This window comes from Corapipo altera, unplaced genomic scaffold (assembly GCF_003945725.1).
Source record: "Corapipo altera isolate COAL_440 unplaced genomic scaffold, ASM394572v1 2b, whole genome shotgun sequence".
NCBI lineage: Eukaryota > Metazoa > Chordata > Aves > Passeriformes > Pipridae > Corapipo > Corapipo altera.
Genome location: NW_020884874.1, coordinates 1,512,751 through 1,539,010, shown reverse-complemented (window position 1 = coordinate 1,539,010; position 26,260 = coordinate 1,512,751). Strand labels below are relative to the sequence as shown.

General features: G+C 36.8%; 1 protein-coding gene across 7 annotated transcripts in view; it reads left to right on the top strand.

The window, feature by feature from the left end:
- Nucleotides 1-26,260, top strand: part of EPHA7 (EPH receptor A7) — a 163,779-nt gene that overhangs the window by 35,722 nt on the left and 101,797 nt on the right. For all 7 annotated transcript variants that reach the window (XM_027670123.1, XM_027670144.1, XM_027670117.1 and 4 more), the window contains exons 4-5: nucleotides 18,496-18,651; nucleotides 19,530-19,865. In XM_027670123.1, coding sequence (XP_027525924.1) covers nucleotides 18,496-18,651; nucleotides 19,530-19,865 — 492 coding nt within the window. The remainder of the gene's footprint in view (nucleotides 1-18,495; nucleotides 18,652-19,529; nucleotides 19,866-26,260) is intronic.

Below are 26,260 nucleotides of genomic sequence, written 5' to 3'. Positions count from 1 at the left end.
ATTGCCATCAGCTGGAACAATGTATGAAAAGAATGACTAAACTTCTCTTTTTGAACACTGTTCATGATGTGACATAGGCACATTGCACATATATTGTTGTTGGCTTGGTCACTTCGGAGTAAGAGCCTATGAAGACAGACCCACTGAAAAAGTATGTTGTGTTCCCTAATGTGGGAATGGGAATTTAATATTGGCAGACAGGTTTGGCATGCTCAGTGCCAGGAATTAAAGCTGAAGAAGACAAGGCAGTAAGATGTCAGTATACCTAGAAGAACAGCATACACATTCTCTAATATAAAAATAGTAATCTAGAAGAGATAAGATGAATTACCATGATGACAAGTTGCTGTGCTCATCTTCTAGGCAACTTATCTGTTGCCCAGAGAAGCTGTGGATTCCCCATCTCTGGAAGTGTTCAAGGCCAGTGGTCTAATTAATGGAAGGTCTCTCTGCCTATGGCAGGGGGTGGGAATGTTGGAGGGGATTGGAACTGGATAATCTTTAAGGTCCTTTTCCATCCAAACTATCCTATGATCTATGATTCTTTCAAGGAATAGGTACTTCAAGGGAATATTTTACCAAGTTTATTGAAAATTTTAAATAATTTTATTTAAAGAAATGGAGAATAAAGAAAGTGACTGCGGCTTTAAAATGGTTTTGATGCAAAAGGAAAACTAAGGAGATAATGCAGATGTATGGATTGCCAAATGTTTTATTATTCTTTTATACAGGAAAATTACGTTTTCCCACCCCATCGATATATATAAGTATGGCTACAGACTTAATGAAGTAGACCTAAGCACTACTGAATTAAGGTAACTCTACAGAAATTTAGGAACTAAAAGCAACAGAAGTTTGCATTGCCTGTTTGACCTTCATGAGAACAGCAGTGCAATCAATCTTTTAAGTCTAACAGAACTGGTATAAAATTTGAACAGGAGACATAAATTTTGCTGCATATGTAAAGAGCTGCATGTAAGTGGACTATATACCTGTCAAATCTTTAGCTGAACAGAATAGACTTAGATAATACCACAAGTCAATCCCTTCCTCAAATTTTGTGTTACTGGATTTGATTTACTAGTAAAACCACATATACCCTACCTAATCTTGCATTTGGGTCTGTCTGATGTTTTCCTTCGTCCCCTGTTCTCTTCTGATTTTCTCATCTGAAAGAGGTGCTTCGCTTTTTTTTTTATTGGTGGGAGCTACTCATCTACCAGGATGACTTGGCATTTGTTGTCTTCATTTGTAAGACTGAGATATTTTATGGATTTTTTGGGGCTGTGTTGGTTTTGTGTTTTTTAATTAGGTGAGAACACATGAACTCTTTTATCTATGTAAAATCTTAAGTCTACCAACCTGTTACAGAGTGCTACAAAGGAAAAAGGAGTATTTTGTTTCCATATGTCAGTGGACGTAAATAAAAGTGCTATGTGCTTAAGCAATGTCAGGAATAATTTATATTAAGTTTTAGGACAATTACTATACGATCGATTAGACTATGGGCTTTGCTGCCAAAGGCTATTGTAGAAACATCATCACAGAAAAGGTCAAGTATCTGTATTTCTAAATTTTACAGCAGTAGCCCTTAATTCTGCAGACTGATTATGGCTAACAGAAAATTTTATAGCTGCTTCACTCCAAATACAAAGCAGATGCTGTAAGTGAATTCAGTTAAAAAACAAAAAGAAAAAAAGCAATCAGTACATCAACCCTAGCAATACTTATTCTCACATTAAATTCCATTTATTTTTCACTAGCTCCCATTATCAGACTTTGATGAAACAGTTTTGTTTTGATTGCTAATGCACAATATGTCCTACGTTCAAGACTGAAGGAGGATGAGTGAAAATCCAGCACAAAGTATGGGTTGTTTGAAATCTCTGATACTGGAAAAACATAAGTGCAGAGTGCAGATTGGAGGATATATTGGTTTAAGTCCATCTAGAGGTTCTTGTTGGGAACCTTACTGTTTGAAAACTGACATGCCTGGAGTACTGATGTACGTTTGGGCTCATTCTTGCAAATATATCCAATAAAGTCACTCTGATGTCAGAAGTGTTTGCACACATAGTCAAAACTTCTCTCTGCATTTGAGGAAGATTTCAGTGAGCTTTGCATTGCTTTTACATCTTAGAGCTCCTTATTCTGAATGACATTTTGTTTTGACGAAGTTAACAATAATTATCACGTCTTAAAAGCTGCAACTTAAATGCATATTAGAGTTTCAACCACTTACAGGCCTTATAGGATAATGAAACGAAAAGGGCACAGAAATGCACAAAGGTGCCTTACTAATTCAACGTAAGAATTAGTGGCTGGGCAAAGGGATTGACACACTTTGTAGTGCAAGGAGTAGCATGTTAATTAGAGATTCCCCAGAAGACATCCTCCAGAAGAGTCTATAATTAATGCTTGTTGTAGCTTCATGCATATAGTGGCAATAAGCCCAATATATGGCTTTTGCATCTGCTATTTCAATGATGTCATACGTTAGTTTGTTTCAAAGTTTGAAGAAAGATGAAAGATGAAAAGAAAAAAAGAGGGTTTTTTCTTTCTCTTAATAATGAATGTGTACTTGATAAAGTCTTTAATACCATTCTACAGTCACTAATAACTGAGCATGTTTACTTGTTCTTGGCTTCACCCAAACTATTTGCTACTCCTACCATTCATCTTTGGCTGCATGATAGGCCAGTAGAGAGAGTTGTATTACTGAAATATGAATGCTCGTGAAGCATGCACGGGTATACATGTGCCCACAAATTAAGATTCTTCAACTGCGTGTCCTATCTGTACTGCTGCTGTAATGCAGGAAATTGCCAGCTAGTGTTTGCATTCATATGAAATTAATTTTCATCATCATCCACATAAACGTCGTAATAGCCTAACATAGTCATAAACAGCTTGACTGCACCAGTATTTTATTTTGAATTTTGAGAACTAGTTAAAGTACACCAGTTCTTTACTCAAAAGCTCAAATATGCAAACCTCAACTGGATATCTCATTCATTCCCTGTAGGCATACATTACTTATTTCAGTACAGTTACCAAGATTTTGTGTGACAAGCTATAGAAAAGTCTACAACACTATGTGTATGGATCTATTTGGTACTTGATAGAGGCACCTATATTAAAGAATTGTGGATAATCAACTGTTCTAATTTCTCATCACTACCCAGCTATCATAGGATGCTAGATGAACTTATTGCATATGAAATCAGGAGGTATTTTATGAGGTTATGCAGTTGGTTGCCATTTGAGGATTACTGGTAATTCTTATGACTGGATGCTCTATATGTTGGCATGCCAGGACAGGTAACTTAGAGAAGAATTTATTTGATGCTCGTGACTGGAGAGCAATTCCACTGACCATTTACAAGAGGCTGTGGTTGGGTTCGTAAACATGGTTTGTCCGGTCTTGTTTGAGGTGGTGTATAGTATGCAGAACATTTGAGTGGGTTGATGGATGTGATACAGGCATCACAGAAGACCTGTATTCTTTTGGACCATTAGCTGAGAACCTTGCAGGATAGCCTTCAGCAACTGAGAACTGAGTCCTGGGTCTCCATAGACTCCAATGAGAATGAAGCTACACAGTACACGTGTAAGCACTAACATATTAACACTGAAATTTAGGTGTTGTAATCTTGGGAGAAAACACATCCTGAATATATTTAATCTGTGGCCTGTTGTAAGCTGGGCAGTGGAGATCAAGAGATTAATTTGGATGACTTCTCTAAAAATATTCATGCTCTGTATCACATTGCTGCAGTTTTTGTTGATGTTTCCCCTCCCAATAGCCCTTTTTTTTCCCGCTGAAGCCCTCAAGGGATACTCAGGATGCCCAAGTCTCAGTCTGACTTCGTATTTAAATTCAGTGTCAGCGTTGGCCAACCTTTTTCCTTTGTATAGTTTTCCTGTCACTGCCTCAGAGGAGACCCATTTGAGATCAGTGGGTCTGCTGGACTGGTGTGCGTGCTGATGATAAGAACGTGGGTTGTGTAATGGAAATGCATCTGGCTGAGCGATTAGAAAAAGTTGGGAAGGGGAGGAACCGAGCCCCACATGAGGACTGCATGCCTGTTTTGTTTCCCATTGTTCAGCCCTATTCCTTGGCTCCTAACGGACCTCCGTAGCCACTTTGCTCTCTGAATTTGTTCAGTTTTTTTTTTAATGATAAAATTAACTTAAATTAAATTACTTATATTTAAATTATATTTGAATTATATTAAATTACTTCTATTTTTTATCATTCAGAAAAAGACTTTAATATTTAATGGAGAAAATTGGAAGAGCGGGGCAGAAGGAGAGCCATACTAGGGGACCCAGATGCTTTTGGGTAATGTAGCAGAACTGAAGATGGAAATGTATTACAGGCCAGGAAGATATCAGGGAATGCTTTCTATCAGTGACACTGCTGTCCCCTGGGCCGTTGCCATGACTTTCACACCTTCTTCAGTTATGTTTTATTTCTTCCTTGGCAGTCCATCCTTTTGAGAATGAAAAATTCATTTTTGAATAGAGTTGCCTAATTAAAAGCCTTAAATTCCATCCTAAGTGGAAAACTGAATTCTGCCATGGGCTGTGATGGCACTTCCCTAGCATGGACAGTTTCTTCTGGGAGCTGCATAAACCTTATGCAAGGACAAACTGGGCCTTCTTGCCTGTTACTGAACTTTATATAAGTTTGCTTTTTCTCCCCCCCCACTTACATTAACCATCTTTTATTTTCTTTGGTTTTTTGTGTTCTCTTTGGTTGTGACTATAACAGCCTGCTTCCTTCAATGTTTTTGTTTTTCTTTTTCAGTATCTTCCTCTTTTTTCAAAGAAATATGCAGCTTCTTGAGAACCGAGGAAACAACATCTATAAATTTGTCTTTTTAACAAACTACACAGAGCTGTTTGAAGAATTACTTGCACAAAAAAATCATTTGAGTTCCAAATTGTTCACAATTAGGATGCTGATTCACTTCTACCTCTGTTATATATTTTATGTAGTGATTTGTCAATCAAAGCCAACAATTAAACCTTCTCTAAATAAAGAATTCATGTTTTCTCCTCATGATTCTGTCACTAGCAAGGAGCGTGAAACGCTAGGAGTGAACTGTAGAGCAAAACAGTTCATCCTGAGGACTTGATGTCCACACTATAAATTTCATGGTGGGGTTGTTTGTTGTAGGTCTAGTCTGATCCAACTGTGGTTGGAATGCATTAGTTTCACTCTTGGAGCACTTCTTCTGGTTATTTTCCTCTGAAAACAAACCAGTTCACTTGCTCAGAGACTCCTGTGCTGGGAACCAAAACACAGTAAGCACGGATAACTGGGAAATCCCTTCAAAAGTGCACTCTGTATCCAAACAAAAGTGTGAATATCGATACATTCATGTTATATTAGTTATTCTCTTTCAGTTTTCATAAGTTGAAACCCAAGACACAAATAAAAAAAATATAATTACAAAGCCCCTAAAATAGAAATTCTAAGTTTACAAACCCTTAAAAGTTTTTTAAATGTCTTGGAATATCAGTATCCTTGAAAATATGCCTGGCAGCTGGGAAGATGCAATGGAGATTGTTCATGTGTCTATACTGCAGTCTTTGCTATGAAATACCAGTGGTCTAGGTGGACCTTTGATCTTCCTCATTTTCCTTGTCTTTATTGCATGATTCAGGTCATCCATTGTCCGAGACACCTATTACTTCAGTGAGTTTGGATCAAGCCCTCAGGGCTGTAATTACTCAGCTGACTAATGCCAGTAAGTTTTTGGAAATTTGCAGAGAACTATGCTTGCACACAATTCCAGTGAACCTGGGCATTGCATGTGTGCAGAGCACTACTCTTAGGGGTTTTTAAAAGATTAAATGTAATAGTAGTGTACACTGAAACAGAAAGCATGATAATCTTAGTTAAAGAGCTTGATTGTGTGGCAGAAACAGCGTGGAAGAGCAGGGTATTTTCAGTGAAAAAAAGCTTTTGTATGGTTTGATGAATATCCTCATCTTCTGTAAAAAAAATTAAGTTCATATTTTGAGATTGCTCCATGCTGGTTCTGTAAAGCTTCCTTGGATATCTAGCTCCTTTGTTTTGCAGTGGCATTTAATCACTTGCAGTATCATACACTCTTCAGCCATGCACATTATTCCTTAATTATATATGAATAAGCCCCTCTTGACTATAAGAGATGTTGTTTGTTCAAACGCACTTACAAATCCATTTTCTTATCAGTTCTTTGCTGAACATTTACACAACGGGGTACTGTTTAAATATGAAAATAAACCTTTTATAAAAAAATGGTTTGACCCACCCACCTGGCCTCCATCTGTGATTGTTCTGTCTGTGCAATCTGTTGTCTGCTTTTCCTCAGCGTGTTCTTTATCTTTTCGGATGGCTGCTATCTTTGAGCGACTTTATTGCCCCTCCCTATTTTCTCTGTGCTTAGTAGAAAGTGACATTTCCGAATCATAAGGATCAACCAGACAGATTTGATATGCTCTCTGCTATAAGACACACTTCTGTTCAGAGTATGCAATTAGTAAAGACAACTTCATTTCACAGTATCACAACTCATGCTGCACTATTTAGAATTAAAGCATTGTGTGAATCGAGAAAGTTTTCTCATAAAAATTTCTGCAGATAAATCTGTCAGAATTAGTGATGTTTTTTCTTACCACATACTTACTCAAGCAAACCCAGAAGTTTCATATCAGTTCAGTTTCATATCAGTGAATTATTCTAGTAACGCTTTTCCTTTATATTTTTACTTTTTTTCATTAAAGGGGAGTCATGTCTTTGTAATCTCTTAATAAACTAACACTCTAATCTTTAGATAAAGACGTTAAATCCATTTTTATTTTGAAGGATTATCATGAAATACTTACACATACAGTTTAAGTTTCCAGTCCATGCACTGATAAAAATGTTGTTGTCTTCTGTGAACCTGGAAGGGAGTCCCTTCTTAAAGAAATTAGAGTATATTTTTCATTTCCTTTCTGGCAGCATTTCTGTTTCTTCCTATTCCAAGCCAAAGGGAACTGTGGAGAACAGTTGCTTTTTTACATTAAAGTTCCTTCAAAAGCATCACAATGGATTCAAAGGCATGAGCATATTTTTTTAAGTAAGTAGGACAATCAGCATTAAATGTAAGAATATCTGAGACCAGGATATGCAAGTAAAGATATTTTTAGATTCTATAGCACTGTTGTGCAGAAGTGGAGTAATTTCTCTCTTGCGGATTCTTGGAAGCTGGTCTTTTGTTTGGATGGATTTGCCTGCTATATAATGATGGCCTTTAGGAATGTGTTACAGAAACCTGTGAAAAATTTCTTCTGGGTTGAGGCCTGGTGTGGTATTAGTGGGTCATTGTCCAAAGGAAACGAAAATGTGTTATTAAGTTATTTTAATTTCATTTCAATTGGAAAGCTTATAGAGATGCCTGCTTCTGTTCTATTTTATGAGTAAGCCCTCCAGATTTATTTCTTGCCAGCCAATTACAGTTAAATTAAATTGAACATCCACATCAGCTTTCATTGTCTCAAAGCTTTAGGAAGGAATAGAATAGATCCATTTGCACCACTTGCCTTACAGAGTACTTTATCCTTGAACCATGAGATCTGAGAGAGATCTGAGATTCCCCCTAGGGACCTCCGTTATTTCACATGAACCAAAATGATTTCAGTTTATCTGAGGCCTTCATAGGGAACTCTCCTATTATATTTGTAACTGGACAGTTATAGAACAGGATTTTGGTGTATCAGGAGGGAATTATCTATGTGAAGAGGGAATCTATGGAATAAAGATAACCAGCTCCGTGCCCATCTCTGGACACGCTTCAGCACCTCAATGTCTTTCTTTTAGAGAGTGGCACAGAACTGAACACAGTGCTAGAGTTAAAATGTTTTCATTAAATCCAAAGGCCTTTGCTGCTTTGGAAGGTCAGGTAAGAAGACCAAGAAGACCATGGGAATCTTGTTGGCTTTAAATTCAAAGATGTTTTTTCAAATTATTTTCAAATTATTTTCCAAATGATTTGTCAGTGGTCAGATTTTACTGTATTTTTATTTAGAAAACACGGAAACACTAAATATGTGCCCCTTCCCAAATTTCATTATTTTTGTTTGCTTGGACTTTTTTTTGATGTTTTTTATTCTCTTTACATAACAACAGGAAAACATACCTAAGTCGTGCTGGCAATCACAAAGTCTGCATTAGACAGCTCAAAGTGTTCATTTATGTATGGACAGACAATATATGGTTGTACAGAACCTGTGTGACATCAGAGGAGTTTAGTCAAAAGTCTCTGATGAACTCAATAAGCCATTTATTATTTAAGTGGTAACACTGTATAAGCTAGTAAGCTGGCTATATTGTAGGCTATAAGGATTTTCTTGGTGCTTCATTGTTTGAACTGCACCCCACAAACAGGGAAGCAAGAAAGAAGAGAAATCAAGAAAGAAAAAAAATCATTAAAACAATCTATTGTATGCATTTTATCACGAGTGGGTTTGTTTTTTTTTTTCCTTGTGGCTGAGTTGAATTTTGTATAAGTAAAAAGAAAAAAAAAACAAGCCAAAAAAATCCCCAGCAACAAAAAAATTTTTACAGGAATGTGACAAATTTAGCATAAGTTTTTCATACATCTGTTTAGAAAAAAACACCACTTACATTGTAGTTTGCGCAGCCAATTTCTTTTTGATGACACAGTTGCCTGTTGTCTTGTGATCATTCTGGTCATTTAGATAATCATACAACTTTCCTATCAGACCATCATAATTTCCATAACACAAGTTAGTTCATAATCTTAGACTTGCTGAATTCTTAGTCAATGTTGTTTTAACAGATTTTTTAGTCAAAATATTAAAAAGTTTATAATTAAATATTTTCAAGTCAATAAAAGAGGAAAGAGCAATAACCAAAACCTAAAGATGCAGAAGCTATGAGCAAATCAGGTGCATTTTTTCATTATTTCTGACTGGTTGATAACCTTCTGAAAAAGACAGATAAAATTTCTACTGCTGACAAAACTTCAGGCATGGATTCATTTTTTTGGTGATGAACCTACACCACATCCTGCAAGGTGTGGAGTACTTGCTCCCAAGGTGGTTAATGAGTTGAGCTGTCACTCAATTCTGTGCAGAAGCTACTTGAGCACCTTGCAAACCTAATCTTGAGGGAAGGGCATAGTTGAAGAAAAGGGGGAAAAGTAGGCAAAGAATGAACAGAAAAGCTAGAAATATCTTTTTTTTTTCCAAAATATCTTTTCTCCTTTCATTTTTCTGCCATGACCCTGGGCAGCTCCCTTTCAAGAAGTCCCTGGCAGGCGTGCAGGGGAAGGTGCCAGTGTAGTGGTGGCTCGGACAGTCTATGAGTCTCTCTCTGTCTCTTCCCTGCCAGCCAGAGGTGTGGTCCAAGATGGAGGGAGATCTGCTTCTGCCCCAGCAGCCAGGAATACCAGTGCTCACTACTTCGCACTCACCCAGCTGTGATGAGGGGTTTGCTCTTAAAGGAACAGTTTCTCCGAAACAACGTTGGAAAAAGGGAATAAAATACAAACCCTACTTTAACCATGGCAGAAGCACATGCCTTATCCTTGTAAACTGAAAATTTAGAGAAATGTTATGTGCTAGCCTCAATGCACAACTTTTAGCTTACCCAGTTAATTAATTCTCCTCAGAATATGCTAGAGTGTCTCTAATTGCCATTTAAATGTAGTCTTTTATGTACTCATTTAGAATGATTAGATTCAAAGTAATTTTGCTGTTACGGTATAGTGACATTGGGTATTCTTTGATTTGTAGGATATGTTCTTCAATCTGATTACCTTGTCCTTGTGTATAAATTAGCCAGGAAAATAGCAGAGTACTTTTTTGTGTCTATGTTTCTTTGTAGCTAGAGAAGTTAAAAAGACACAGGTAATGACATGCTCAGTTTTGGGGTTTTGTTTTGTTTTTTAAGAAAATTTGTAGAGAGGTGAAGCTTTCACTTCATTCGCTGGAAAAATCAGAACAAGTTACTATTACTTCGCAAGCATTCTCTTTCTGGATCCCTATTTGTGTGACCAGTAGTGTGAACACCTCTCAAAAGACATTAGCAGGATTTTGGACAACAAGGGCATAGTAGGCTTGGGAAATGAATATGAAGTCTGAGAGATTCTTGACAGGCAACAACAAACATTCAGTGGATGATGGTATGCAGCCATGGGACAACCCTGTTTAGATATGTCATTCACACTATAACTGAGGCACTGTTAAGGGTCTTGAGTTTACTCTGGCTAAACCATACAACATAATTCCTTGGTTGAAACATGAATAATCTTTAGATGCTATCACAGTTTAAAAATCAAGCTAAAATAAACTTCTTTTTAAGTTAAACATTTAGCACTGCATAGTAGTTAGACAAATAAAATACTACAGTCTAAGCTTCTTATAAAACAATATATACTAGGTGCCAGAGAAGGCATAACAGATGCCATCTTTCACTATAAAAATAATTTACAGTTTCAAACATAGTCACGACTTGAACATACACAAATTATTGGAAAAGAGGATCAGAGGTTATAAAGTCTCTTTTTGTTACTGGATTTCTTATGTCTAATATTTCACATTGAAATCCACAGTTCGAAAGTGTTTTCTAATGGTCTGCTTTCAGTTTATCTAAACTTTTTAGAGACTTTGGCTAAAAAGTGCCTGTGGCTGATGTTGTGATCTACCAGCCAAGTATCTCTTAAGAGAACAATGCCCCCCAAATGATTTTCAAAACTTTAATTTTGATACTGTGAAAGATTAAACCTTTTGTATTTCTGATGTCTCCCATGCCAAATTGTCATGTGTTTGTAGCAGGTTAATACAGAATGGGGTTGACAAATTTTATTATAATCACTACCCCATGTTGCTTTTATCCTCCTTGCCTGCTGCTCATTTTGGTTGCGAAAAACCCTAATATATCAGTGACAGGAGGTCTGGATTTGTGGCCGACTGTTATAATTACTCCCACTGAGGCACTGTCAATAGGATTAAAATAAAGACCTGTCCATCGTAGATGAGGTCAACAACACTAACAGTGGGAGTACTGTTTCTGCAAGTTGTGCTTTTAGTCCCGAGTTATGGAACCACAGACAATAATATGAAACAAGTGTCTGAAAACTCTAGTGGAGAAAGACTATGGCTTTTTTCTGCGTTAGCTAAAATATCCGTCGGTAATAAATAATCTAACAGCATCCATCTATGTCCTGACCATACGTATGTGTATGTTAATTTTCAAATGTATCAGACCCCCAGAGAGTTTCAATTACAGAACAATCCATTTTGCATTTTATAATTAATAAGGTCTTTTCAGCTGCATAGCTTCATCCAGGAAACATCTGCACAGACTTTTTGTGTATACGTAATTTCTGTAAAAAGAGGGTTAGCTGAATTTTCTCAGGCTTGGGGAGGGTAAAAAGATAGGGAGTTGATAACAAATCACAAGAATGGAGAGTTATGCTCTCACAGATATAAAACAAATTCTAACCAGTGCTTATAGGGAAAAGTTCAATGTATAGGATCACTTTAATATACAGTCAATTTATTCAAGTAAAGAGAAGGTAGGAACCCAGGGGAAAACCTGAGCTCTCCCAGGATGGGCAGTCAATTTACGATGGTACTCGGTGGGATCAGCCTGGTACCCCAAGTTCATAAGTAATACTAGTGTCATTGAAACTCTGTGATTACTCCTTTGACAAAGGCTTTGAAAAAGTATTGTATTTTAAATGTTAGTTTTGTCTCCTTAAGTTTGCATGAAATTGTGTCACATACACCACTAAGACTTACTAGTGATGGCAAACTCAGGGAAGGACAAGCAAATCAGAATAGACAGACAAGCTCTCTAGTTCTGCTAGCACAGTACTTTTCTCCTTTTTCATGAGTCTACTTTTTATAACGGGATCAAACAGTAATTAGTGCAGTCACCTCTTTGTGACTCATTACATTTCATTATTTTCGTATAAAGTAAAAAATTATTATCAAAACCCATGTTCAATCAGGTGTCTAATATGCTGAAACAATTGTGTGCCCTGTAAGTCTTAAGCTGATATGCCACCTGGGAAACCTTGTACTTCTACAAATAGAGATTTTTATTTTTTTTTTTAAATTTGTATTATTGTAGTAGCAAAACATTTTCTTGATTAATGCATCACTGCCCTATAACTGTTTATTATTTCTCCTTTGTTTATATAAACATCACTTGTTACATATGTCACTCATAGCCCTCACCATATTTCCATCATCACTCCCAATTTACGTTCCCTAGCTCTTCTAGATGCAAAAGGAGTCTCATAGTGTTTATAGTGACATAAAAATGAACATTACTTACCATGTCCCATTTTTCCTGTCCCACAAGTGGGACTCCAGACTGCTGTTTGTTGCTCTCTACATCTGCCTTAATTCTCTTCTCCAGAGGTTCTTTGAATTTTTTTTTTTATAAATATGAAAATAAAAACATACATTATTTGATCTCTACCAGGCCACTAAAGCATGGGATGAGCTCACAACAGAGGAGCTGCTATTTTTCTCCATAAGCTGCAGTCAGCAGCTTGTGCCTTCTTGTACCACAAGTGTGTTAATTCCTCAGTATTTACTTCTGGCTTTGCAAATTCCATTATTTACAGTATTTGTATAGACCCTTAAAGGATACCAGACATACTGACTAAAAATGTTTGTGAATGCACAGACTACAGTGGCATATGCTAGACATGTACTCAAGTGGGTACCGTGCACTGATGCTGCAGCTGCCCAACCATGTGCCAGGCTCTACTGTCACCCACACGTCCTCGTTACGACTGAGTGCTACTGGATGTACAAGAAGAAAGCAACTCAGTCCAAGCCAAGAAGGACTGCTAGTATGATCTTCACCAGGGTCTTTCATGGCATACAGCCAGGATAGCGTACCACTTTATTTAGGGCTTCCAGGCAAGAAAGTTTAATTATGAAACGGCAATGCCCTGCTGAGTTTCAACCTGCAGCTCCATGGCATAAGGAAGCTCTCTCATCCAAGAGAGTTTGTTCGTATGATCTTTGTATTTCACAGTGGAACTCTGCCAATTTCCCAACGAGAGAAATCTCTTTGCTTTGCAGTGGATGTGGGAAGATTTGCTCTGAGGAGCAGCCATGGCTATTGCAGAAAAGTGAACAAATCCAAGGTGCTGGTCAACCCTGAGAGGGTCACTAATGGACAGTCCCTAATGATTGTAAGGCTAAGATATTAAGCAAAGAATTGTGCCTTGGCTGAAGCAAAACTTTCTCCATTATTTATTGATTTTGTAGTATATGTAGTATTAAAAACTAATTCTTGTGTTGTTTGAAGGCTGCTTGAGGTCAGGGTGTAGGTGCTGTTCTGTCTTTGTGCTGTCAGTAACATGTAAGACTTTGGAGCAGCTGTTTGAACGAAATGGGAGCTTTATCTGGGAAGAGCTGTTCTTTTAAATTAGCAGCTGTAAATGACACAAGACATTGAATAGAAGGAAATCGTATTTTGTGCTGGCTTTCTTCCCTTTCTCCCCACTCCTGCCTTGTCCTTTCCAGTATCATAGAAGTCCTTCAGTTGCAAAACTACTCCTGGATCTTAACTTGCCTGAGGAACATCAAATGAGTTCACATTTTACTCAGATCAACAATAATGAGGATTAGAGCTACAACATCAGTGTGCTGCCTCACCAGTTACACCCTCCTGTGTATCTTCTATCATTGCTTGAGTTCTGTGCTTTGATTTACAATATAACCTCCTTTTATAGGGAAGGAGTGCTGCACTAATGAAGGAGAATATTAAAATGTATGCGATCAAATGTCATTTGAGTTGCCTCAAGCTTTGCCATGAGATACTTTTGTGGAACAGTACCTCTTTTTATACCTTTAGATTTGGATTTACAGAGCTCTGATTGATGTTTGGCTAATATGTGTGGTTTTGTTTTTGTTTTTTACAAATGGCATTTTTTAATGTCTTTTATGGAGGTAGTAGCAGTGGGGATTTTATACCACCTGTCCCTGTAATCTAAAAAATATTACATGAAGAACTAAACTGGATCAAAATATGTGGAATTAAAATAGTGTAGAATGAAACAATATTTAGAAATTACGTGTAATATAAAAAAATACACTACGGCAATTTGGAAAGATAGGACAAAAAGAAGGGGGAAAAAAAGAGTCAAACCAGTATTTTTGACTGATTCATTTCCATCTGTGATCTGTATAGCTCACTGTCGAATTTTCACACCTTCATAAGTGGTCTGTGCATCGCTGTCTTGGTAGAGTTTTCAGTTGTAAATTTCTTTGCAAGGACAATGATGTATGTCAAAAACAGATAAGGATGCGTAGGTCCCCAATTTTCGAGCAATAGAAGAATTCCACTGCTAGGCTGAAAAATCCATTTTTTTGTGATAAATTTAGTTTTATGAAGATAGATAGGAGAATAATTTAGTTGTATTCCTCCAATTAGTACTTTTAATTATAGTGTATAGTCCTGTGTAGCCTCCTTTCTAAAGAACTCTGAAGTTTTTAAAAATCCTTTTTAAAAGTGCTGTTTTCATACTGTTAAAAATTTCAGTGCTGGAATATTCTGCCCTTTATATCTCAGGGATTTATAAGTTGAAGGAATGGTTATTAAATGTTGTCACAAGCCTCTTAGTGGACAAAAAGCTAATGGAATGGTAGCATGGTATGAATGCCTGAAACTGCTGCCTGTGGTAAGCTGTGCAGAAGAATAATTGGCTTTCGGTCATGTAAACTAGTCACAGATATTCACATCCTTTGAACTCTAGTAAGAAATGCACACTTACTTTGAATAGTGAGTGACTAAACATATAAATGTCTTGATCAAGTCATCAGAAAAAAACCCAAAAACCGAAAAGGAGTTTTCTGTTTACGTTTTGTTATTTCTGTCTGAAATCTCTTACTCTCTGCATCTTTGCTGTGTAATGTTCCCTACTGAGAAGGACAGACTGGAAAAACAGTAGGGATCTTTGCCTTTTAAGTTACTCTTTGCTTTGCAGAGGACTACGTGTTGGAAGATCCTGTGTATTTGTCCAGTGTTTTGTTTGGTATGAGAGAAACATGACTATTTAAGAAAGGCAGGAAACTGTTTTTGGTAATTTTAGCTACATTTCAATTGCAAGTACTGAAAAAGCAGACAGACGTTTAAATATGTCTTAGGTACATGCATTTAAATTAGTTCAGCTTTTGTGCTCTTTTGTCAGGAAATTCTGAAACAATATTGAATAAAGGTGTGAAAGGGTAATTCTGAGTTGAATTTACCAGAACTATGAATTCATGAATCGTGTTTATCTGAAGTACTTTAACAAAATTTTTTATGTCTTCTTTTGTAAATAGCATATATAATAGCTAGAGCATATTTTGCAAGAAGGACTAGATTTTCTTCTAATGCAAACTCATGCCCCTTTGTCAAAGTCAAAGGATACAAGCTTTGCATGCTAAATTGCTCTGCCAGGTAATTTAGCTTCCATCCACTGGTTTTTTTTCAGCACAACAAACTCTAAAAATTATGGCAATCTATGTCCTTCAAGCATATTTTTCTTTAAAAAGAGTAATAGATAGAGTAATAGAGAGCCAGTATTTCTTATTGGTTTATACTGGTGTGATACACTACTGATTTACATAATTCATCAACTTCAATCTACTGTTATCTTGAATATTGCCTCCTTTTTTTTTTTTTTGGTTACATAGAATTAGTCAGGTTAATAGTAATCATATTGCTGTAGCTACACTATGGGTCCAGTCCAAAGGCTATGAAAGTCAAAGGTTCTCCTCATTGACTTAGTGAGATTTGGATGAAGCTCATTGTTTTCATGCTCTTTCCATCACTGCAGTACCAGACAACTGAAATAGCTGTTCCAAATATCAGTGTCTTTTGATACTTTGCATTTCTGTTCTGAGAAAATATCCAAGCAAATATGAATATAACCAAAGTAAATTCTCTCTCTCTGAACTCAGAATGACTATTTAACTAGCTTTAATATTTTGATACCCAGTACTAAGTTTCACCTGCTGTCCCTTTTCTTTGCATACAGGTGGTGGCTTAAGAAGGTTAGATTGTCTATTGGGGTTGGAAAAAAAATAGTGTGGTTGAAAAACCCTCTGCTTTATTAGAAAGTTCTGGAGGACTTTTATGTTTTGTTTTGCATACTGACAGTATTCGTAAGTTTGTCCATAACCGCAGTACTGAAATTCAGTCTTAACCTGTTTCCAGTTTTAGAGTTGTCTGATCCCCACTTCCCTCTCATAGTTTATACTTAAGCGGGCTGTCTAGGTTGGAGTGCTCAGGTTGTTTGTAAGTATCATGGTAGGTGTGTTTTATGGATGTTTCTGCCTTTGGAACTGCAAGAAGTATTTCTGAACATCAGTGTTAGAACACAACACAATTTTTTACTTTCATGGGTTCCCAGCAGGCTTCATCATCATCATGGCTGGGCTTCGCAAATGAAGATTTGGGGAGGGCTCTACCCACGTTTACTACAAGCACACTGGTGGCTAAAAAGGCCAATACAACATAGGCACGTCCAGTTGCAAAAGGCACAGCAGAAAGATTCCTTAGATGGTATATTCTGCAAGACACGATTCTTTCTGTGTTGTCTTTTCTCTTCGAGAGTAATCCTGTGTGCTTTCTCAAAAGCATCAGCAGCGTTATAGGTGGTGTGTCTCCAGACTCCCGATTGGAGGCCAGAGTAGACCAGTTATGTTGGTCAATATGGCCAAGGCTGAGATGTTGTTTCAGGGAGTCCTTGTATCTTCTCTTTGGGGCTCATCTCATGCGGCAGCCGGTGGCAAGTTCACCATAAAGCAAGATCTTAGGGACGCGGTGGTCCTTCATCCTTGAGACGTGCCCTGCCCAGCGCAGTTGCGTTCTCATCAACATGGCCTCAATACTTGTGACTGCTACTTGTTCTAGAACAGATGTATTGGTCACATAATCTGACCAGTGGATATTTAGGATTGTACGGAGACAGCGTTGATGGAAGCATTCTAGGAGTCGCAGGTGGTGGCGGTAGATGACCCATGATTCAGATCCATATAAGAGAGTAGACAGCACAGTGGCTCTGTAAACACTGCTCTTTGTACTTTTCTTCAGGTGTTTATTTTGCCAAACTATTTTATGAAGCTTTCCGAAGGCACTATATGCCTTTGCTAACCTGTTGTCTGTCTCCCCATCAGTCTTACTATCCAAGGAGATGAGACTACCTAGGTAATTAAACTGCTGAACTGATTTGAGCACTGATTGGCCAATGGTGATATGGGGATGATGGAAGACTTCTTGAGGTGCAGGTTGATGGAGAACTTCTGTCTTCTTTAAGCTGACTTCCAGTCCAAAGAACTCAACAGCGTCTGCAAAGCAGGATGTTAAACGCTGCAGAGCTGCTTCTGTGTGCGCAACAAGGGCATCGTTGTCAGCATAAAGCAGCTCCCGGACAAGATGGTTTAAGGTCTTAGTGTGAACTTTCAGTCGCCTTAGGTTGAAAAGGCTTCCATGAGTACAATATCGAACGTAGATACTGTCCTGATCCTCGAGGTCTGCCGTGGCCCTTTGGAGCATCATTCTGAAAAAGACTGTGAATAGGATTGGTACAAGAATGCAGCCTTGTTTCACGCCATTCTTTATTAGAAAGGGCTCAGAAAGTGCAGTACCATATCTGACTTGGCCGTGTTGATCCTCATGGAGTGAGATGATCATTTTAAGAAACTTGGGGGGTCAATCTAAGCATTCCAAAATCTGCCATGGACCTTGAAGGCCTTACCCAGCAGGCTTACCAAAGTAAGAAATTGTCTTATATGGATATTTCCAATTGTCTACCTTTTATCTACTTCTTGAAAGTTTCAGTAAATTAATTCCAACCTACTTGTGCGTTTCTGTGAAGCTGGAAAACCTACTGTGCAGTTTACACTGTCTGCTCTCCTCTTTCTGTTTTGTTCCTACCAGAGTCATCTTTCCATCAAGTGATCACACCTCATTCTTTTCCTAAGGATCATGGTTTGCTGGTGGGTTACAGCTTATTTGGGTTTCTCAGATCAGGGAAGAAAAAATTTTACTCCATTAATTCCAAAACAACTAGCTCAGATACCAGAAATGCTTTAGTGGCCTTAGATCAGATCTCAAGACTGGGTTTCCCTTGTTTAGGCCTATTGCAGGCATCCAGGTGTTTCATACCATTTTTGTACTCTTCTTTGGTGAAAACAGGTGCTTACTGTATTTATGCAGCCCTCTGTTTTAAAATATTGTACTACCAGTTGTTGTATTTGTAGTGTATACTTGAACTCATAAAAATGCCACAAAATCATTACCAGCATCATCTGAAGAAAAAGAAATTGTAAGCATAATGTCTTGGTTGAGCCAACATAACAGAATGGGCAGTATAGATGTTTACAGGAATGTGTACCTCATGTAACAGAAGCAAAAAAAGATCAGAATAGAAGTCCATGCAAATCTAAACCTTAATTTGTTTTGTTCTGCCTTAGCTTGTGGCCGTGGGTTCTACAAATCCTCCTCACAAGATCTGCAGTGCTCCCGCTGCCCTACTCACAGCTTCTCTGACAAGGAAGGATCCTCAAGATGCGACTGTGAAGATAGCTATTATAGAGCACCTTCTGATCCACCATATGTCGCATGCACAAGTGAGTGAGTCATGAATTTAATAGTAAGGGACTTGCTTAACCAACCAGGTGCAGCCACTTGCAGCAAGTAGTTTTGTCTGCCTTTTCCTGTGTTTGAAAAGTACCTTTGCAACAGTAAATGAAATTGAAAAGCAGATGGAAAAAGATTTGACAGTGAATATGGAATCAAAATAAATATAATTTTCATGTTTGCTTGATATAGCATTGGAAAACACTGCATGTTGTGTAAGTGTGTAACTCATTGTAATAGGTAGAATACAGGCACAGTTTTCCCATGGCCATAAAATTCTTGTAAACAGTGTGCTTTATGTGATACAATACCAAAATTAGTAATGTGAAAAATGAAAAGTAACCTGTGTGGATCTGTGCTTTGATTGAACTGTAGTTGGATCTGACTTAACTTTCGAACTACAAATAGATTGGCCTATGCAGATTGGTGTTTTAAATAGTGGAAGTCTCCTAAATCCAAAACAGCACCAAATATCTCTGTAAATCATATCAGAGCTGATAACAAAGGACTAGATGCAGCTTGTGCAGTATGTTTAGAAGAGATGAACAAATCCCATATTTGGGAAAACTATAAAACAGAACCTTCAGTGTACATTAACCATTCCTTTTAATTGCACAGAGGAGAAATGGCTAAAGACAGTTGCAGTAAATATACAGACAATTGTTATTCTGATGCCTTAATGGAAAATAAATAAAGCTCTTACCAGATGAATTCAAGGAAGCTTTTATGCAGCTTGTAATAAAAATAATGAAATGTTTATGTGGAGAAAAATGCTTCAACTGTTTTCTGTCTCAGTAATTAAAATGCTGGCTACATGTCCCACTCTGGTTTTGTGTAATTACTCTACACTTTTTTGTGTATAATATAGGACCTCCATCTGCACCACAGAACCTGATTTTCAATATCAACCAGACTACCGTGAGTTTGGAGTGGAGTCCTCCTGCTGACAATGGGGGAAGAAGTGATGTGACCTACCGCGTTTTGTGCAAGAGGTGCAGCTGGGAGCAGGGCGAGTGTGTTCCCTGTGGGAGTAACATTGGATATATGCCCCAGCAAACTGGATTAGTAGATAACTATGTCACTGTCATGGACCTGCTAGCTCATGCTAACTACACGTTTGAAGTTGAAGCTGTGAATGGGGTTTCTGACTTGAGTCGTTCCCAGAGGCTTTTTGCAGCTGTCAGTATTACCACCGGCCAGGCAGGTAAGTTTTCATCACTTATGAATCTCAGCACTGTGAGATCGAGAGAAATTTGGAACATGCCAACTAGAGATGCAGTAAATCAGGAGCATGTTTGGTGTGTTCTGGCTCATTAATCTTTTCACCTTGCCAACTAGTTAATTTGAGCTTATACTATTTCATGATAACCCATCCTGATTCTTGGCCTCAGGATTGCTTTCAGAAAGCATTGATGAAAAGACTTAAAGACACACAGCTTTGTTATTAGATAGAATTTCTTAAGTCTGCAACTTTCTTTTTTTCTACTTATTTCATTGTAGGTCATTCCCTAGTATCTGAAGATAAAAAAAGTAGATGTGACAGTCCTATGAAGTCTTCTTTCTTAATTTTTTAAATATGGGTGGGAGTCCTAGGTCACTGGAAGATGATTTGGATATCTGATGGTGTTTTCAGTGTTAATATTTTCCCTTCAGGATAATGTTTCTGATTTATCTTATATTTCCAGATATTTGATTATGAGATGCAGTGAGAATGTGATGATTATTCTCTGTTTCTTCTATTTATCATAATCTGACAGGTGAAATGTCAGGGAAAATAAAATCAAACTAGCATATCACCCCAGGGGGAAAAAGGGCTTTCGTTGTCTGCAACTGAATGAAAAAAATGTGATTTAGATTTCTGAACTGATGAGTTGCTTGTTGATAAAATTATAGGCAATAGTGTGCTGTGGGCTTTAAGAGGGGATAGTAAAACTAACCTTTTATACTTTGAACAAAAGATCTTAAACAGAACATTTTTTGCAAGATCTGGCTTCTGAAGAAATGCCTTAAAAGAAAATATGAAGTGAATAACTGATGTGATGCTTCCTGTAAGAACAGCTAACTGATGTTTTAAAGGATACTTCATACTTACATCTTGGAGGAAATTTCAGTGACTGTGATCATGGAATTTTTTTTAATGCAGTAGAAATGATCCCCTACAGTAATGCTGTGAAATAAGAAAAAAAGGGTTGCTATACAGAGTCAAACAGGAAAAACTGTAGTTATTTTGTACTTTGAAGATGGTCATCTCAAAAAAAAAAAGAAAAGGACAAGAAATTGAGTTCAAAACCTTCCCTCCCTCTCCCCAAAACTAGGACAGTTTATATGGTTGTTAAAGTTAGGCTGGAATATTTATGGGATATTTAATCTCCCCATAGTACTTTCCTGGATTCCAAATGCACATTTTATATTATTTTGGAACCATCTCTGTGACTGAAAGGATTGGTCTCTGTGCTCATTCAGTTCTTGAAGTTTATGATGAGATTCTGAGCACAGAAAATTTACCCTGAAACTATTTTTGCACCACAGATTATATTATTTTGACACCTTGATTTTTCATCTTTAAAATAATTCTCTATAATTCTTCAAACGTGCAAGTGGACAGTGTACTGCTCTCTGTAGATGACTGTACAGAACTACCACATGAGGAAGAGGATTTGGACTTTTTCCTATTTAGCTGAATCAAATCAGCTTTACTTTATGTGCTTTGATGGTTCAGTGGCACACAGAGTAAAGGAAGAAACAGTGCAATTTGGTGGCTACTATCACATCTCATGAAGATGCTAAAGCCTTAATCACAACTTTGTTGTGTTTTCCCCAAGATAATTCATTATAGTTCATTATCTTGTGTTCTCATAGTCATAGATTTACAGGAGTTTTATTAGGTCAGAAGATATAATATGGTTATCCTGTGCTATGATATAAGTAACACAAGCTGTCTGATTTTATGAATGATTCCTCACACCAAGCCCAGAGATGTTAGTGAAGCTATAGCTTCTGTATATATTAGAGACAACATCTAGGCTTTACCTAAAGATTTCAAGTAATGGAAAGATCCTCCAACCTCCTAGATAAGTTTTGTAAGAACATGCAGCAGGAAGCAGGAGACCTGACTCTTATTCCTTCCCTGCTCTCCAATTTACTGTGGGATTATGCACAGGCAAGCGTTTCCCAGGATTTGACAGTGTCATTGTTGAGAGACAGGGTAGTCATACAACTGAAGCTTTGTCTGTTTAGCACTTCTGAATATCAGGATTTAAAGGCTTCCAATTGGGCATCTAAAAAGAATATACATAGGAGACAGGTTTTGGAAAAAAAAATGGCTTTAAGCTCTTTTTGTTGCAGTTTTCTGTCTGTAAAATGAAGGTAACCCTCACTTCTCCTTTCCCAGGTCTTCAAGATTTTCTGATTCTAAGTGGTGCATAAATGCAGCTTTTTTTTTTTTTTTTACTGAATTACAAAATTTGCATTGTAGAAAATACAGGCTTTCAGAACAAATACATTTACCAAAAGGAAAGACCTCTTTTACATTATTTTTGCAACAGCATGTTTTGGATCCTAATACTGATTTCTTTGGTTTCTCAAGGAGGAAAATATTTTAGGTGGAACAGATTGATGACTATAATTGAACAGAAAGAGACTGGTTGCTCAAAGGAGACTGTTATGCTTCTGTGCTCCTATTTTATTTTACCATGGAGAGAAAGAAAGTGTTGGATTTATTTATAGCCAAGTAAACTAGGATTCATGCAGCTCTCATTTGTTACTGTGTGACTATTCTATACTTTTGGCAAAATTGACTTTTTCTATGCCCATATTGCTTTTTATGTGTGTAAATGTGTCTAACTAAACCTTCCTCACATGTTATTATGCTAGCACAATAGGTGGCTATATATAATTACTGGGTTCACCAGTTGCACAGAGGATTGCAATGAGATTTTTCCTTTGTAGTTTTGGTTTAATTGAATTTCTCCTTTGTGGCTATAGTCACAGAATTCAAATCATTGTGTAATGATAACAGGATATTATTGATAAAAGAATGGGAATATGGAATATATTCAATGTTTCTTCACCCACATATAACAACCTTTTATGAGACAAAGACAGCATGTCACATAAAAGGACCAGGTGGTGAATAAAAACCTATTTATATTTGTGGAAATAACACAATAAAATGACTGCAAGTGGGTAAGCATCATTTCACATTGCTTATATATATATATATGTGACACATTGCTATTCATTCCTTGTTTTGCTATTCATTCCTTGTTTTCAAAAGACTTTATGACTAGGCTATCAGTTGTCTGGCAAATTTTTATGCTTCAGCCAAGAAACATGAGGCTTTTGGTTTTGCTTTGTTTTGGTTTTGTTTTGTTGGGTTTTTTTTAACACTATGAAGTACAGTAAGTCCCTCAGGAGTAAACCATCTTGTTTTGTATCTTGCCTATCCAACATCATATAAAGAATACAGGATCCTGTCATCCCAGGATTGCAAGCTGATCTATGTGAATCCCTGCATCCTTGTAGGATTCAGATTTAAATGTGACTAAGCTTCAGTTACAGTAAATGAATGCACCTGGAGAACAGCTGACAAGCCCTGCCTTTGCAAGCTTACTGAATGTTTGTTTACCAAAGATAAGATTTACCACTTCCCTAATAAGAAAGTCACCTTTTGGTTGTACTGGTAGTTCCTTTCGAACCATCAAATACCTTTCCAAATTTTAATTTTTTTCTATACAACACTCAAAAGGTGAATGGAAATTGGATAGGTTTCACAGCAGGTGAATATTTGTCATATTTTGAGATTTATACATTTTCAAATATTTTACAAAATATGTTTCAATAACAATTTTATAATTTTTTTGCATCCTTCCTCTGGAATTTATCTGAATGGGCAATGAACTAATCTCTGGTAAAGGGTGATATACACCCAACCTACCTGACTTTGATAAAAATTAAGATATTTTGGACAAATCCCAACTTTTATCAAGATTTGAGGAAATTTAAGTATGTGTTCTGAGCCAGTTTTAGTTGGTTTTATAGTTGTTGGGGAAAAAAAAATCATATCTAAGGGAACACTCATAATGTCTTATTACTGTAACCAAACTTAACAAACAGAAGTTAAAATGTAATGCCAATAACTGTTCCTAAACATACTCTCTGCTCTTGTGCAGGGAGCACTTGGTAATGCTTGCTGCTTCTTCACAGCAAGAGAAAGGTGCTCCACAGCACTCTTAGGTCATGCTGTGCCTTCAGATGCACTTAATGCTGACAACTTGAAGTGGTCAAAAAACCCTGATTCAGTTCCATAATCAAGGCTTACTCTTGAAAAGCATTCTCTTTTAGTAACGATTTTTATATGTTAATTTGCTATTCTATTTTTACATCCAAGAGTTCAATTTTCAGACCATTTCCTACAAAAAACAGATCCCAAAATTCACAGTTCAAAAAAGGAAAATGATATTTTCAAAATGGCATTATCCCAGCAACTTGAACTGAGAAGACATTACGTGCTATAAAATTATTACTATTAGCAGCAGCACCATCGATTTACATGACAAGAAGTGGTTGAATGCAAAAATGTAAATCTGTGAAGTGGGTTCTGCCTTTCTTAGGTAATTCTGTAGTCTTTCTAAACAGGGGAGATACTTTGCTTTCTCCCACATGCTACATTCTCCTTTCATTCTTACTGCTCATAATTTTTCTCTTGTTTCTTTTTGCTTTTTTCCGCAGCTCTCAATTATCCCTGCTCGTTTTTTAAAGTCCCCTTTTTCATAGACTCTGCACTATTGACACCTATTTGTTTCCTGTTCCCTGTCAGTCTCACTTAAACCTGACTTTTCTTCGGCAGTGAACTGTCTCCCAGCAGAGGCAGCAATCAAGAAGATTGATGCCTGCAGCTTTCCCAGTCTCTATGACCTCAGCGTTCTAGTCCTATTCTCACTTCTCTCCTTTCCCCAAACCATTTTGACTTCTTCCCATGCTGCCACGAAATTGTTTTAATCTACCTTCATCTACATCTTCCATCTAATGTTCACCTCTAGTGAGGTGACATGACAGTTTATTACAAATAGTTTCAGTGGTCAGCTTAACATTTCTTCTATGTTTTCCCATTTCAATGGACTTCCTTTAGCTATAGGTTTCATTTGATATTTCCTGCTAGTGACTTTACTTTTTGAGCTGTGATTCGTCTTCTAACCTCCAAATGTAGATCTGTTTTCCCACATTGATATGGCTACATCATCTCTCTCTCTCTCTAATATATATATGTTATAAGCAATGCTTCATGTAAAAAGAATTCAGATTATAAAAATAATGTTTTTCTTTTACCAAATGCATTCCACCTGTTGAGCTGGGGGAATTATTTTATGAAAAGTCACGTTTTAAAACTAGTATTCACTAAACACTTTCATTAAACTGTGGTTTTTACAAATGTGTATATGATGATGACTGTATTTTGGGTTATCTTCTTGCTTATTTTGTTTAATGGGAGCTATATGGATGCCTGTGTTTATTCTTAATGATATTTAAGATATACTTTAATATATTTTAATATTTTAAAACTTTTTCCTAAACCAGTTGGCAGACAAGATAGCTCTGTAAGTGTTCTGAACTCCATGGCGACCAACTAAAAAGGGAAAAATTGGAGTAGAAATTAGTTACATATGATAGTTATTATTCTTCTACTTTTTTAGATGTCTTCTCAGTACATTAAAAAAATGGATTGCATTTTTTCTGTGCAGTTAAGACTGCCTATTGATCTGCAATCACATTACCCTGAACTAATATCACAGATATTTTTACAGGAGGCGATAACTGAATTCATGCCTGAATTAAACTGATGGATAAAAACTTGATAAGAATTCCAGTCTCTGTATAGCAAATACCATCAGATCAAGGAAAACAGTTTGTTCATTCACTGATTGTATCAGGTCGTATTTAATGTTGTGAAATCCACAAGGTTAAAGAGATACTGCAGAATTGCTAGGCTGCAGCATTTTTGGAAGATTATTAGATGTTAGATTTTTCTTTAGGATTTTCACAAAGAAGGAAACATCTATATAGGATATAATATGGTATGTCATATATATATATTTTACAATTCTGATAACATTTTATATACATATACACAAAAAAATTGAAATTACTAGCAATATGTTTTGTATGAAAACTTACCACAGAATAGCTAATTGATATTAATTCCCTTTTTTTTCTAATATTTAGTTCTATTTGTTCCAATGTTCTTCACTGAAAGATAAGAGAGAAAGAAAGAAAGAAAGCAGATGTTAGCTGTATTGCTTAGGGTCTGATCCTGCACCGCTGAAGTCAATGGAAGTTTTGTCATTGACTTCAATAGGAGCAGGATTTGAACCTTGTGCTCTATCAGAACATGCAGGAACAAAAGCGATGGGTGCTCTGTCATCTTGAAAGGAAACTTTAACTTTATATCACATTTTGAGTCTGACTGTATCAGGTTTTTGCACATCAGCTTGTGGCTGAACGTAATTTGAAATTTTTTTAAAGTATACCAAAAATACTTTCTTTCCCCCTCAAGTGGATATCTGAACTCTTGCCTATCCAGCTCTACCATGAAAGCTCTTT